This window comes from Rattus rattus, chromosome 13 (assembly GCF_011064425.1).
Source record: "Rattus rattus isolate New Zealand chromosome 13, Rrattus_CSIRO_v1, whole genome shotgun sequence".
NCBI classification, from domain to species: Eukaryota; Metazoa; Chordata; class Mammalia; order Rodentia; family Muridae; genus Rattus; species Rattus rattus.
The window spans coordinates 46,152,359-46,165,976 of record NC_046166.1 but is presented as its reverse complement, the minus strand read 5'-3'; the positions used below and the strand labels follow the sequence as shown (position 1 = coordinate 46,165,976).

Sequence of the window (13,618 nt, the reverse complement as noted above, 5' to 3'; positions counted from 1 at the left end):
TTCATCAGTGGAGCAGAACTGAAGACCCAGATATTAATCCACACACATCTGGATACCTGATTTTTTTTTTTTTTTTATAAAGAGGCCAAAAATTACAAACTACAAAAAAATACCATCTTCAAGAAATGGTGCTGGTCAAACTGGACAGCTGTATGTAGAATTCAAATAGATCCACACTTGTCACCTAAAACTCAACTCCAAATGGATCAAAGACCTCAACACAAAACCAGATACACTGAACTTGATAGAAGGAATGTGGGGAAGAGCTTAGAATTCACTGGCAGGGACTTTCTGAAAAGAACACTGATAGCACAGGCATTAAGATTAACAATTAATAAATGGGATCTCGTGAAAATGAAAAACTGCACTGGCAAAGGACAGAATGGGAAAAGATTTTTACCAACTACACATTTGATAGAGGGTCAACATTCAAAATCCACAGAGCTCAAGAATCTGGACATCTAGAAAACAACCCAATTAACAAATTCTTTCCTTTTCTTTTCTTTCCTCTCTTCTTTCTCCTCTCCCTCCCTCCATGCTCCCTCCTTTGTCTGCCTCTGTCTCTCTCTTTTTGAGACAAGGTTTCTCTGTACCCAGAGTAGCCCTGGCTGTCCTGGAACTTGTTCTACAGATGAGGCAGGTCTCTAAGTCACAGAGATCAGACTGCCTCCTAAGTGCTGGGATTAAAGCCTCAGTGACTGCCTCGCTTGTTTGAGCAACAAATTCTTAATAGAGAAAACTCAAATGGCTGAGAAGCATTTAAAAGAAATGTTCTACATCCTTGGTCATCAAAGAAATGCAAATCAAAACTACTTTGAGATTTCATCTTTCACAGGCTAGAATAGTCAAGATCAGTAGGACAAATGCCTGATTCTGTTGGGGAGCACATGGATCTGGGGGAACACCCATTGCTGGTGGAGCGTAAACTTGAACAGCCACTATGGAAATCAGTGTGGTAGGTCCTCAGGAAGCTGGAAACTGATCTCACTCACAATTAAGCTGTCTCACTCCTGGGTATATACCAAAAGGAAAGATTTACCCTTTTACAGACACATTTGTTCAACCGTGTTTATTGCTGTTCTATTTATAGCATCCAGAAACTGGAAACAGCCTAGATGCCCCTCAACAGAAGAATGGATAAAGAAACGGTGATATATTTAAACAGCATATTACACAGTAGAGTATTTCTCAGCTGTCTCAAAAACAAAAACATGGAACTTGCAGGTAAATGGATGGACTAGAAAAAAATCATCCTGAATGAGGAAACTTGGACCCAGAAAGAAAAATACAGTACATGTATTCACTTATATGTGAGTGCTAGCTGTTACGTCATTGATAAGCCAGTTGCACTCCACAGAACCATGGAGCTAGGTGTAGAGTAAGCACTGGAGAAGGGATGGGTCTCCTGAAGGACAGTTATAGAATCTAATGACAGAATGGATGGATGGGGGAGTCTAGAATAGAGGAGGATGGGAGGGAAGAGGTATGTGAGGGAGGGACTTCTAAAACTAAGGGTCATTTGAGGGATTATATGGAAGCCTAATAGAAACCTCTTGACACACACTCTCTCTCTCTCTCTCTCTCTCTCTCTCTCTCTCTCTCTCTCTCTCTCTCTCTCTCTCTCTCTCTCTTTTTCTCTTGATCTAAAACCCCAAAGAATAGGGGAGACAACTGGACATCTTTCATCCCCAAAGAAAGCTTTCAATACTGGGAATGGGTTACATCTAACCAAGGTGTTGGCCAAAGCGCTCCCAGGGAGTTCCTAAACAACTCAGGCTAGCACCAGTTATTGGTTGCTCTGGACAGAATGAGGATAAGGCCTTAGGACTGAAGACAACAACTCATTGAACACGGAGGGTTCAAGCTGGTGTCCACCTAGAGCCTTTGCGCCTGTGGACCAGTTCATGGTACAGGCAATACCAATCCAGCTACAAACCCTTTTACCTACAACGGTGACCCGCCTGCACCTGGTGCAATAGTGGCCTAACGCTTACAGGAGCAGTGAGCAACAAACATCTGGTGTGTTTTAAGGCCTACTCCGAGATGGAACTGCCTGGGTGGCCAATAACCTTAGAGCTCACAGGCCAGGGGCTTAGGGAAAAGCCAAATATTGCAGTTGTGCTAGAGAGATGTCACAATATAATGACACCTAATAACTGTAATCAAGATCAGTGCCTTGTCCAGCCATTATCAGAGAAGCTTCCTCTTGAAGAATATGGGAAAGCGTTCAAGACTCAGAGCCAGACAATACACAGTGAGACACTCTGGAACACCCAGTACTACATGGGATGTCTCCACTAAATCTCTTCCCTCAGGGTTCAGTGAGCCCTGTGGAAGAGGATGTGGAAGGCATGCCCAGGCCTGCACAGATCTGCAATAGACAGGCTCCCAGAGCTGAAAGGTGGAGTGTACACAAGGTGGAGTGTGCACAGCTCCCCTCCCTAACCTCCAAAGCTACCTCTAACCAAGAGCCACTTACAAGCCGAAAATGAACCACTCTTACAGGTAGGGCCCGTGCCCAGCAGCAGACAGAAAGAATTCAATGGCATCTTTGGGGGTTGTTTCATAACATTGAATCAAGGCATTTATTTTTTTAACCTTACAGGTCCTATGCTTACTTATCATGGCTTCTGGTTTTGTGTTTTGATAAGATCCCTGAGTGTGTGAATATATATGTGTCTGTTAGATTGAAAGGTGTGGAGGAGGGGGGGGGGAAAGAAAGGTAGAAGTTTTAAGGTTGCCCCCCTAGACAAAAGTTTAGAGCAGAAAAAAAGAACACTCTGGAACTGCAATTACACCAGCCGGTTTGGCAACTCTCTCCCAGGAACTAACTGACCATAAAGTTAGACTAAAATCTTAAAGAACAATCTTAAGAAAAAGGAAGCTTCTCCTTGTGATTTTTCACTGGTATTCTCGACATTTTCCAATGATGCCCTCCCTACCCCCTTGGGTTGTGGTTTCTTCCTTTAAATACCTTTTCTCCCAGCCACTTGGGGTCGAACTCCTCTGCCCCTGCGTGGGATACGAGTCTCCACCCCAGTGCACTGGTTCCTATCAATAAACCTCGTGTTTTTATAGCAATGATGGTCTCTCGTGAGTTCTTGGGTGGCTGCGTCATCCCGAGACTTGAGTGAGGGTCTCCCTGCTCCGGGGGTCTTTCAAGATGTTTCTTGTGCTTTTTTTGTTTCTTGTTTATTTTGTCCTATGTGATGTTTGTTTCTATTTTATTGTATTATTCTTTGTTTTATTATTGTTCCTTAGATGCTTGTTTTTTTTCGAAGGAGACAGAAAGGGTGTGGATCCTTATTAGACAGGAGGTAGAGAGGGACTTGGGGAGGAATCTTAGGAGGGGAAACTGTAATCAGAAGATATTGTATGGAATAAAAATCTACTTTGAATAAAAGAAAAAGCAACAATAAATAAATAACTACTGTTAGGTACAATTCTTGCTCATGAGATATCAAACCACGTTCTCTCAGCATTAGCCTCCTTTCTTGCCCTCTCATCAGTCACTAAATGTTCAGAACCAATTCGTGTAAAAAGGATGCTCTTCAAGCACCCTGGGATTGGCTTTTGTATATCTTCATGACAACAGGCCTCATGGCAGATGGAAGCCAGAATGGAAAACGTCATCCTTTGCACTGTCTTGACAGCCATGTAATCTGTCACTCTGGAGTGCACCAAGCCACTGCAGTGTTGTTGCTGTACGTCATGTCTGGCCTGTGTGGGTCTTTATAGTTCTAAGTTCATTCTAATTTTACAGTCAGGCTTTACTGTTTTATTACTAACTTTAGAGAATAGACTTCTACTGGAATGACTTTTTCTTAAACAGGTTTTTCTAAGTAACAGTACTTACATCTTGAAACACTGGTTCCCATTGTTCTCTTGGCCCAATTGCATCTGAACGCCCAACAACAAGTCCATCTGAATTTATACCGAGATATTTTCCATAGCCAGACTTCAGGGCAATTCTTTGGTTAAATAAAAAGATAAACATTAAAAACTGAGAGTAGGAATTTAACTATAGAATAAAGAGTATATTGGGTATACTTATGTGTCTGTGTGTAGTGGATAAATGTATATAATAAATCCAGACAGACATGTTTCCAGTGGACTCTGACACACACACATTCTCTCTCTCTCTGTAATATAATCATTATACAGTATCTTATACTGTATAGCAATCATTTTCTAAAGTCATTGCTGTCCTCTTATAGATGTATAAAAGTCACCTTTTATGCTATTATACAAAGTCTCACTGACTTCTCTGTTTTACCAACTTATAACTGTAGAGCAGTGCCTTTGTTAATACCTCAGGCTGACCCCCACCAGGCCAGGCTATAATACACAGTGTTAAAACTTTACAGCTTTTCAACCTGCTTTCAAGAAAGAGCGATAAAGACTTACCTGCTCACAAGAGAGCCTTCACTAAGCTGGGGAGTGCTAGAAACTGAAAACAACACCTGAGCTAAGGCTCTAAGCTAAGCAGCCAGCTCAACACTGTTTTAATCATGCGCTTCTGAAAAGTGCACCCTGGGTATGAAGACGTGTGCCCGAGTCTTAGCACTCATGAGACAAAGGCAGCTGGATCACCCTGGTTAGGGGCCATCTTGGTCTACGTACTATGTTCAAGGCCAGCCAGGGTACATAGTAAAAGCCTGTATTTAAAGGTAAGAAAGGAACTAAGGGAGGGAGGGAGGGAAAGAAAACTCAAGTATATTTTTATTGTTAAGTTGATTTGGTTTGGAATCACCTCTGGGTCTCGATAGTGGTTTCACAGAGATTTAAGTGAGGAGGGTATACACACCCTAAATGTGAGTGGTACCATCTTATGAGCTGGGGTTCCAGAAAATAAAATATATATATATATATGTAGACACACACACACATATATATGTGTATATATATATAAAATGGGGAAAAGAAGGAAGCCAGCTGAGGGCAGCTTTCCCCTCACTTGGCGCTGCCTGCAGATATGGAATTCCAGGCACACACTCTCCTGGCTCCAAGAACTCTGTGACGCACTCCTTGGCATGACCAACTTTATCCTCCAAACCACAAACCCAACTGTTTTTTCCTGAAATTGTTTTGTCAGGTCACACTGATTAACATGTCCTTTTAAAATTCTGGAAAATATGGGAAAAGTGTACTGCATATAATTTGCATGACAGTCATTAGGGAGAATGACATTGCATGTCTTTCATTTTCTTTTTCCACCTCAAAACTATATGGTGGGGTTGGAGAGATGGCTCAGCGGTTAAGAGCACTGACTGCTCTTCCAGAGGTCCTGAGTTCAATTCCCAGCAACCACATGGTGGCTCACAACCATCTGTAATGAGATCTGGTGCCCTCTTCTGGTGTACTTATATAGAATAAATCAATAAACCTTTAAAAAAAACAACAACAACAAAAAAAAACTATATGGTGTGTGTTCACTTTGTACTGATGTCAGCCGGATTCTGAATGCTATGCAGATAGACCACCAAGTAAGCACTCACTGCTCCTGGAGATTTGTTGCAAATACTTTCTTCATTTTCTATTGCTCATAGTTACTATAAATTATTGACTGACGTTTTGTTCTTCTGATTTACTCCTAAGTCTTTCAAAGAAATATGGAAGTCATTATTTAAATTTTAAAAATTATGATTTCTGATTTTTATTTTGCCAACCAATCTCTGTGGATGCTGGGTTGACTTTATACTTAGTTGGGGCTGAAGATAATTGATAAATTATTATGCTGATGCAATGACTAGAACACTGACACTCAATCTCTTTATCTCCTACTCAAAATATCATCCTGCACTGTAAGAACAACACCGGTCACCTTTTTGTGTGATAACGGAACATTCTCTGTTAACTGAGAGCAAGATTTTCCTTTGCCTTCCTATCTCCTGACTTTTTCCTGAGGCAGGGCATCACTACATTCCCTAGCTGGCCTAAACCCATCCTCTCCTTCCTGGGCCTTCCGATGTCTGCCACACGTCTGTTCCGTCTCTTCTGACTGCAGAGTCGATACATTATAGTATCACTGGCAGGTCTAGTTTTATGTCTATTTTCTTTTCATGCTCTTCTGATCATTTAATTTGGTCTCTTGACATTTTTATTTTAGGCTCTTAAGTTTTGTAGACAAGGAGTATATGCTGGGGATATCCACACACGTAGTACAGGTTAAGCTTCCCTAATCCCCAAACCTCCAAAATCCCAAATTTCTGAGCCACACACAAGGCCACATATGGACAATGCCACAGCTGGCCTCCTACGATTATTCACGGCTAAATTCAGGAACAGGACACACTGTACACACTCTGTACAAGTATCTTCAGACAATGTATATGTGGCATAAATAAAACATATGCGTGCCTTCACTAATACATAAGTAGACATTCTCCAAATCCCCAAAACCAAAAATCCAAAAAATTTTCGATAATAAATAATATGTTTTCTGAACACTTCCTTTGCAAAATAGTCTTTTAATTAAAATTATTCTCTGACCTTATATTTACTAATAGTGCAGCCCTATTTACATAAGTGAAATTACTATTACTTTTTGACACAGGGTTCCATGTAACCCAGGCTGGCCCCAAACTCATTACACAGTTAAGATGGCCTTGAATTCCCAATCCTCTTGATTCTTCTCTTTTGTCTGGTATGAAATCACCATGCATGGTTAAATGAAATTAAATTTTAAAGCTTTTAACTACAGTTCAGCTAAAGCTTACCTGGAATCAGACAATTTAACGGCAGTAAACTGCTCTGGAGGACTGGGGCCCTCATCGACTACAGAAAAACAAAAATGGAAAATATACATTTGTTATAAATATATACACATAAAGGTATTTTGTGCTTTAAAAACTAGTTTTCCCCCTAAAATTACATATAAAGATATTAAGATAGTTGAATATACTATAATACTATACTAACTATACTATCAAAATATGATTATTGAATTTATACAGTGAATTTATGTATTTTGTAAGACAGTTTGGCATGACACTTAGCCACTTCCAATATAATCTCATGTTTTAAATCAGAGTACCTAAATAACAGCATGTGAAATACTAAATGCTTTTATTTTTCCAGAAATGTCTATCCTGGTTTGCTTCACAATTACTTCATTCCTTGTGTGTTTCCTTGTGGGCTAAGATAGGGAGAAAATGTCTAACTGTTAACTATACCCACTTCCGAAGGAAAAACAAACAAAAAAAAAAGCAAAAAAACAAAAAACAAACAAACAAACAAAACAAAACAAAAAACCACAAAACCCTTTTCAATTAGGTCAATTAGGTTTTCTTCTTTCTTTTCATCTGCAATCCTATTTTTAATTATTATTATTATTATTATTATTATTATTATTATTATTATTATTATTATTATTATTATTATTATTGTTTGTTTGTTTTTTGAGACAGGGGTTCTCTGTGCTGCCCTGGCTGTCCTCAGGGATCTGCCTGCCTCTGCCTCCGAGTGCTGGGACTAAGATGGGCGCTTCCACCACCCGGTTACAATCGAAATTTTTCATGCGACTTTAAGGCTATTTTCTACTTCCATAGAGCTTCTTCTGTCCCTACTCAGAATGTTTTAAAAGATTATTCTGGAGAAAGGCACTTCGGCACAGCTAATAAAGAACACGAACAGAGAGCTGTGCAGGAGCGCAGTGTGATGGCGGCCTTGCTTCAGCCCCATGCGCTAACTCTGTAATGTTCTCCCTGACAAGGCCTCCCGGTCATCGTTCGTGCCCCACACAAACCTTCTCTGTGTGGCGCCCCCAGTGTAAAGAGGCCATTGTCCAGTGCATGGATATAGGCTCCTTTATCCATTTCAATGGCAATGGTTCCTGAAATCTCACCGAAGTTGGATACAGTCCACCAGATTCCTACGAAATAAAAACCAAAGTTTATCCTTTTTATTTTAGGGTCACTCCAGGGTTCTGTTGTTTTTACTCTAACTGTACCACCTTGCATACGTCCTGCACAATCCTCAGCGCTTGACAATGACACAATCCCGAGTTACTCATGTTTTACCAGTTTGTTCATACATGTGGATCCCTGTGATTAACATCACAGTCAAGGTCACACTTAGCACATGCAGAAATACAAAACAGTTAGAGAAGAGTTCCTCTGACTCAGACCTCATCCCTGCATGCTCTCTGGTAGCAGTGTCTAAATGAGTCCCACAGAGAGAGACTTCCCAGCAGTGTGGCAGCCTCTCCTTTTCTCAGTGGATGGCTGAGACTAACACCAATCCTACACATACTGAGGCTTTCCCCATTCTCATGATGACGCTTTGTGCGTGCCAGCCAACTACCCTGCCACCGAGCCACACCCACGGCCTCCATTTAATAGTAAATGAATCATCTGAACATAGCATCCCAATAGTGAATTTCAGAAAAATGATAAATTTCTGACAGACAAGCTCTTCAAATTTTCAGTCTTTGCCAAAGTAGAGAAAACAATACATCAGTTTTAGAATTTTTCACTGCCTAAAGAGTTAGCCCATGGGGGTTGGGGATTTAGCTCAGTGGTAGAACGCTGCTTGCCCTAGCAAGCACAAGGCCCTAAGGTTCGGTCCCCAGCTCGAAAAAAAAAAAAGGAAAAAAAAAGAGTTAGCCCATGGAGAAAAAGTGTTTTCTTCTTGGGAATTCAAGTAGCCTCCACTCAAAGCCCAGACATATGTTTACGTGTTTTTTGGTTGCAGGATTACTCCATGGGCTAAGCTGTCAAAATCAGCAGATGCTATGAGCAGGACTCGTTGAAGCTACCCATCACTAAGTCAACCAGTTTTGTCTTGTTTCGGTGGTGGTGGGGACCCAATCCACCACTCCCTTAGAGCTTAACGCAGTCCAGTGCTGCAGACTGAAGCCGAGTCGAGAGCCACCGCAAACAAAGGAAGAAACACAAAGTTGTCTATTTTCAGACCTTCCCAAGGTTCGGATGTGCAGTCTCATTTACAGCATGACAGTATTTTCTTGGTGCATTTCTACATACAGTTAAAGAATGTATTTTGCAGTTGTCAGTTACGTGTTTTCTGTCTATCAGAACAATTGGCAAGTGGCGTACATGTTTAAATATTTGTTGCTCTTTGATTAACTCTACAACTTACTAAGAATTGTTTTTAAAATCTTCAACTATAATTCTTATTTTGTTAGAATGCCTATGAAGATCCTATGCCTAAAATCATGCTGTATCGGGTGGTGGTGGGGATTTATGCTGAAGACCACAAATAACAACTATGGCTATGTCACCACATTTGTCCAATATTTCTAATGTCCTGGCTGTAAGTAAAACAGTAAAAGCAATAGAAGACATAAGAAAGGAAGAATTAAACCACAGTCAAAGAAACTATAGACTGCAGACGTTAAAATGAACAAAGAAGCAATGACAGTGAGGGAGTTAACACCCCGAAGGGCAAGGCCAATAGAATATAAGCATATACAAGTGAACCGCTGAATTTCCCAAATATTCTAGAAGCAATACGATTCTCTCAGATAACCCAACAGACTTTATTAAATGAAATGGTAAGCTGACTCTGAAATTTATCTGGACATTAACACTGAGAACAGCAAAGTTTAACAAGAGAAACACAAAGTCGGTGCACTCAACTCCTGGACCCGGAAACGAAACGTAATGAGGAAATTAAGACAAACACAGTAACAGAAAACGTATAAATGGAACAGGAGTCAAGAGGGAGACCAACCTACAGAAACTCAACTGAGTTTTAAATATCCATTTTATGGTGAAAGGTAACTGTTCAAAAGGAGGCTGGATCTGGTTGTAAACAGGAAAAACAGAAGCAAAACCCAACCTCTGCAACCTACGTTATATTACACAATCACCCTGAAGTGAATGATAAAATCAGGAAAGAAGAAAACTCTAAAGTATAATGTGTCCTAAAGGAAGAGTAAGTTTTCCAAGATGTTGGGATGAGCTAAATAAAGATCCCAAAGGCAATGACCATGAGAGAAAACAACAAGCCCAAGGGAAACTCGTGACCAGCTGAGCAGACAAGCTCTGGAAAGAAAACAAAAGGCCCCAGCGTGAGGGAAAGGCCTACTCACTACCCACGATGTGCAGCAGACAACTTCCTTTTATCCTTGGTGGGATGGCAAATCAGCAAAACCATTTAGAAAAAAATTGGCACATTCTAATACTGTTAAATACTCACCCATGCTAAGAAACAGTGAATCAGCATGTGCATACCTACCTGATCCTGACCCTAATTATAGAATTCTATTATTTTAGAACTGCTTTTGTTCAATTGATATGAGGTTTCCTATATCATAACTTCTACACCATTGCCCACTGTCTTTAAATTCCTTATTACATTTATTCTTGTGTGTGTGTGTGTGTGTGTGTGTGTGTGTGTGTGTGTGTGTGTGCGCGTGCGTGCGCGCGCGTGCATGTGTGTACAAGTCAGGCTGAGGACAACGTGTGAGAGTCATTTCCCTCCTTCTACCTTGGGATCCATGGACCCACATCAGGTTGCCAGGCTTGGCCATGTATGCCATTATCTGCTGTTTTATTTTTGCCAAAGTTTCAAAATTTAACTTGCCCAGTTTTAAAAGACAAGAAATTTGACTGAAAATACAGATATACATAGGACAAGAAAACAAAAGATATCCAGCTATGGATTTGCAAGTGTCTGCTTCTAGACTATAGGGCGCCTGGATGTAGAGTTTAGGATTTTCATTCGTTTCAGGTCATATGATAATTAATTTGCTAGGTTATGCTTCCTCTGGAGAGAAATTGTCGACTTTTCACTATGGTTTATGCACTTTCAAAGAAAATAATGCGTAGAAGACACTGTTAGACAGACTTTTGTCTGACAGGCCTCTAAGTTAGGGATCAGACTCAATGGAGTTTCCGTTTCACTGCGTGGTTCCTATGATGAGGAAGAACAAAAGCGACATCTGGTGACCTGATTCCGACACGGAGAACAGTTCAAGTGGAACCCCAGGAGATGCTAACCTTTCATACAATAAACAATGGGGCGCTTAGAGCTAAGACAGCTTCCTAGACTTTGTTAACATTTGGAAAAACTCTAAGAATATTGTAAGGCAAGGAAGAATGACATAAACCTTAAATTTCAATCATGCCGGGGTTGGGGATTTAGCTCAGTGGTAGAGCGCTTGCCTAGCAAGCGCAAGGTCCTGGGTTCGGTCCCTAGCTCCGGAAAAAAAAAAAAAAAAATTCAATCATGCCATGGTCCAGATGTTGGTATTATCCCCAAATTTTATGCGCTGAAACCTTGTCACCAATGCTCTGGAGTTCAGTGGTGACAACACTAAGAAGAGATTAGTCTGTGATGGTTGAGATCTCAAAAATGGGATTAGTGCCCTAATAAAAGAGGTTCTAGAGAGAAAAAAAACTAAAAACCAAAAGAACTGTGGGCTTACCCACAATGTCAAGTTGCGCTTCCTCGTCTTCTTCTCGTTTTCTCTTCTTATCTTTGCTCTTTTTCTTTTTACTAAAGGAGGGAAAAGACACATTCATGACTTTGGACACACTGATATATATGTTAAAAATTACAAGATGACAATGACAACTCAGAGGAGTCATTCCAGCTATATAAGTGACCTATAGATAAATAGATCTTTTTCAGTTCATAGATGTTATACTTAAAACACTGAGAAGCTGCTTCTGCCCTCACTTTCCTGGACGACAGACTATAAGACAGATGTAAGGTGAATTAAACCCTATCCCCACCCCATGTCTTTGATCAAGGTGTTTTATCAGAGCAATAGAACCCTTAACTAAAGACAGCCTTGTTGTAAAACATTTCTCAAAAAGCTAAACACTGAGTTATATCAAAAATAATAACCTAAGTGATCACACACACACACACACACACACACACTCTTATACAAGAGAAATGAAAAGTATGTCCACAAAAACCAGAATACTGATAGCAGCATTGTCTTTAGCAGAAAACATTCCTCAAATGAACAAAGAATAGAATGTACTATCAACATACAAAAATAATACCATCTAGCCACAGAACAAACACACAGCACCTCAGTACAGATGCCCCTAAAAACTAAGAGCAACAAGCCAGGTACAGTGGCACACAGCTGTAAGCCCCAGCACGTGGGAGCCTAGGCAGGTAGATATCTCTGAGTTCCAGGCCAACCAGGGCTACATACTGAGTTCCTCTCTCAACCACAAGCCTAACAGAGGTATTGTTTAACTCCACTGACATAAAATATTCACAGTAAGTAAATCCTTGTAGACTGAAGGCAGTTGATAGAAGGTGGAAGGAAGGGTGTGATTATTTAAGGGTTGGTTAAAGGGTCTCCTTTGGAGTGGCAAAATGCTTACCAACTAGATAGTGGTGAACTCGTCAATATACTGAAAACCACTAGCTGTACACTTTAAAAAGAGGAGTTTATGGTGAATGAATTACAGCCCCATAAATGAAAACACAAGGAGAGATCTTAGGGAAAAAGTGATTGTCCAAAGTGCTTACAATAAATTCCTAGCCTTCTCTTCAATCCCACCATGTTTTCACTTGGGAGGCAGAGGCATGTGGGTCTCTGAGTTCAAGGCCAGCCTGATCTACAGAGTGAGTTCCAGGACAGCCAGGATTACACAGAGAAACCCTGTCTCAAGAAACAAAGAACAAATCCTGATACATGGAAAGTACTACATTGGCTTTAGTAATGGCTGTCTTTACTACAAAAAATTCAGAAGCGAATTCTGTTCTCCCTGCAGCTATTTCAAACAGTTTCAGATTCTGTTAGGATAAATTCAGCATGAAGCTCACTGACAAGTACCTGCTGAAACTGCTTCATCGAAAGACTGGCCAAATCCTTCAAAAGGACAGAGATAGGATCCGGCAGGTATCTTTCTCTACAGAGCTAATTAACTATAAACCACACTTGCACGCCTTCACTTGGTTGTTATATTCTAAGTTGGCTGTGTTGTTCAGTTCTCGTAAATCACTCATAGTCTCGAGAAACAGGAAACATAAAAATATCCGAGCTTCTAATAAATGAGCAAACGAACTATCAACCATCACTGGTGCGAACCCCATTTGAGCCCACACATATCAAGATCCCGACCCACAAGTGTAATGATGCAGCCTGTCTGCTCCCTAAATATCACCTTGCAAAGAGTCAGGGTGTTTTTGTTTGTTTGCTTGCTTTTCCCGTTTGCAGAAGAGACGGGTGAAAATTACTTTCCTCAAATCAAGTTATCATTGCAGGCAGGGAGGCCTCTGGGGTCCCAAAAGTAGGACTCATGCTCTCCCTGTTTCGGGCGGGGGGGCTCCCCTGTCATGTAGCGTCAGCTAGGAAGTATCGAGGAGGCTGTCCACGCAGCTCTGTCACTAGGTGCCCCTAGTGAGGAGGCTAGCACGGCCCTGGCCCCCGGGGATGGATGTATGGAGAACCGCGACTTCCGCCCGATCGCCGCCTCACCTCTTGGCTTTAGTGCCCTTGAGCACGAGTTTGGTGGACTTCACGTAGGAATATTCGGCCATGGTTCGGCACCCTGAAGTAGCAACCGCCGGGAGAGATCCCGTAGGTCCGGGAGGAGGAAGTGGCTCTAACGGCGAAGTTGAGGGAACCCCTCTGGAATACTCCGCCTCCTCAACTCAAGGCTACAATTCTCCTATTTCCTGT

The 13,618-nt window shown here is 41.1% G+C and overlaps 1 protein-coding gene across 1 annotated transcript in view; it reads right to left on the bottom strand.

The window, feature by feature from the left end:
- The window catches only part of Frg1 (FSHD region gene 1), a 23,291-nt gene extending 9,673 nt beyond the window's left edge, over nt 1-13,618 (bottom strand). Inside the window, exons 1-5 of the mRNA XM_032919484.1 lie at nt 13,415-13,618; nt 11,393-11,463; nt 7,748-7,873; nt 6,720-6,777; nt 3,857-3,971 (exon numbers count right to left, since the gene is read on the bottom strand). Coding sequence (XP_032775375.1) covers nt 3,857-3,971; nt 6,720-6,777; nt 7,748-7,873; nt 11,393-11,463; nt 13,415-13,476 — 432 coding nt within the window. The 5' untranslated portion in view covers nt 13,477-13,618. The remainder of the gene's footprint in view (nt 1-3,856; nt 3,972-6,719; nt 6,778-7,747; nt 7,874-11,392; nt 11,464-13,414) is intronic.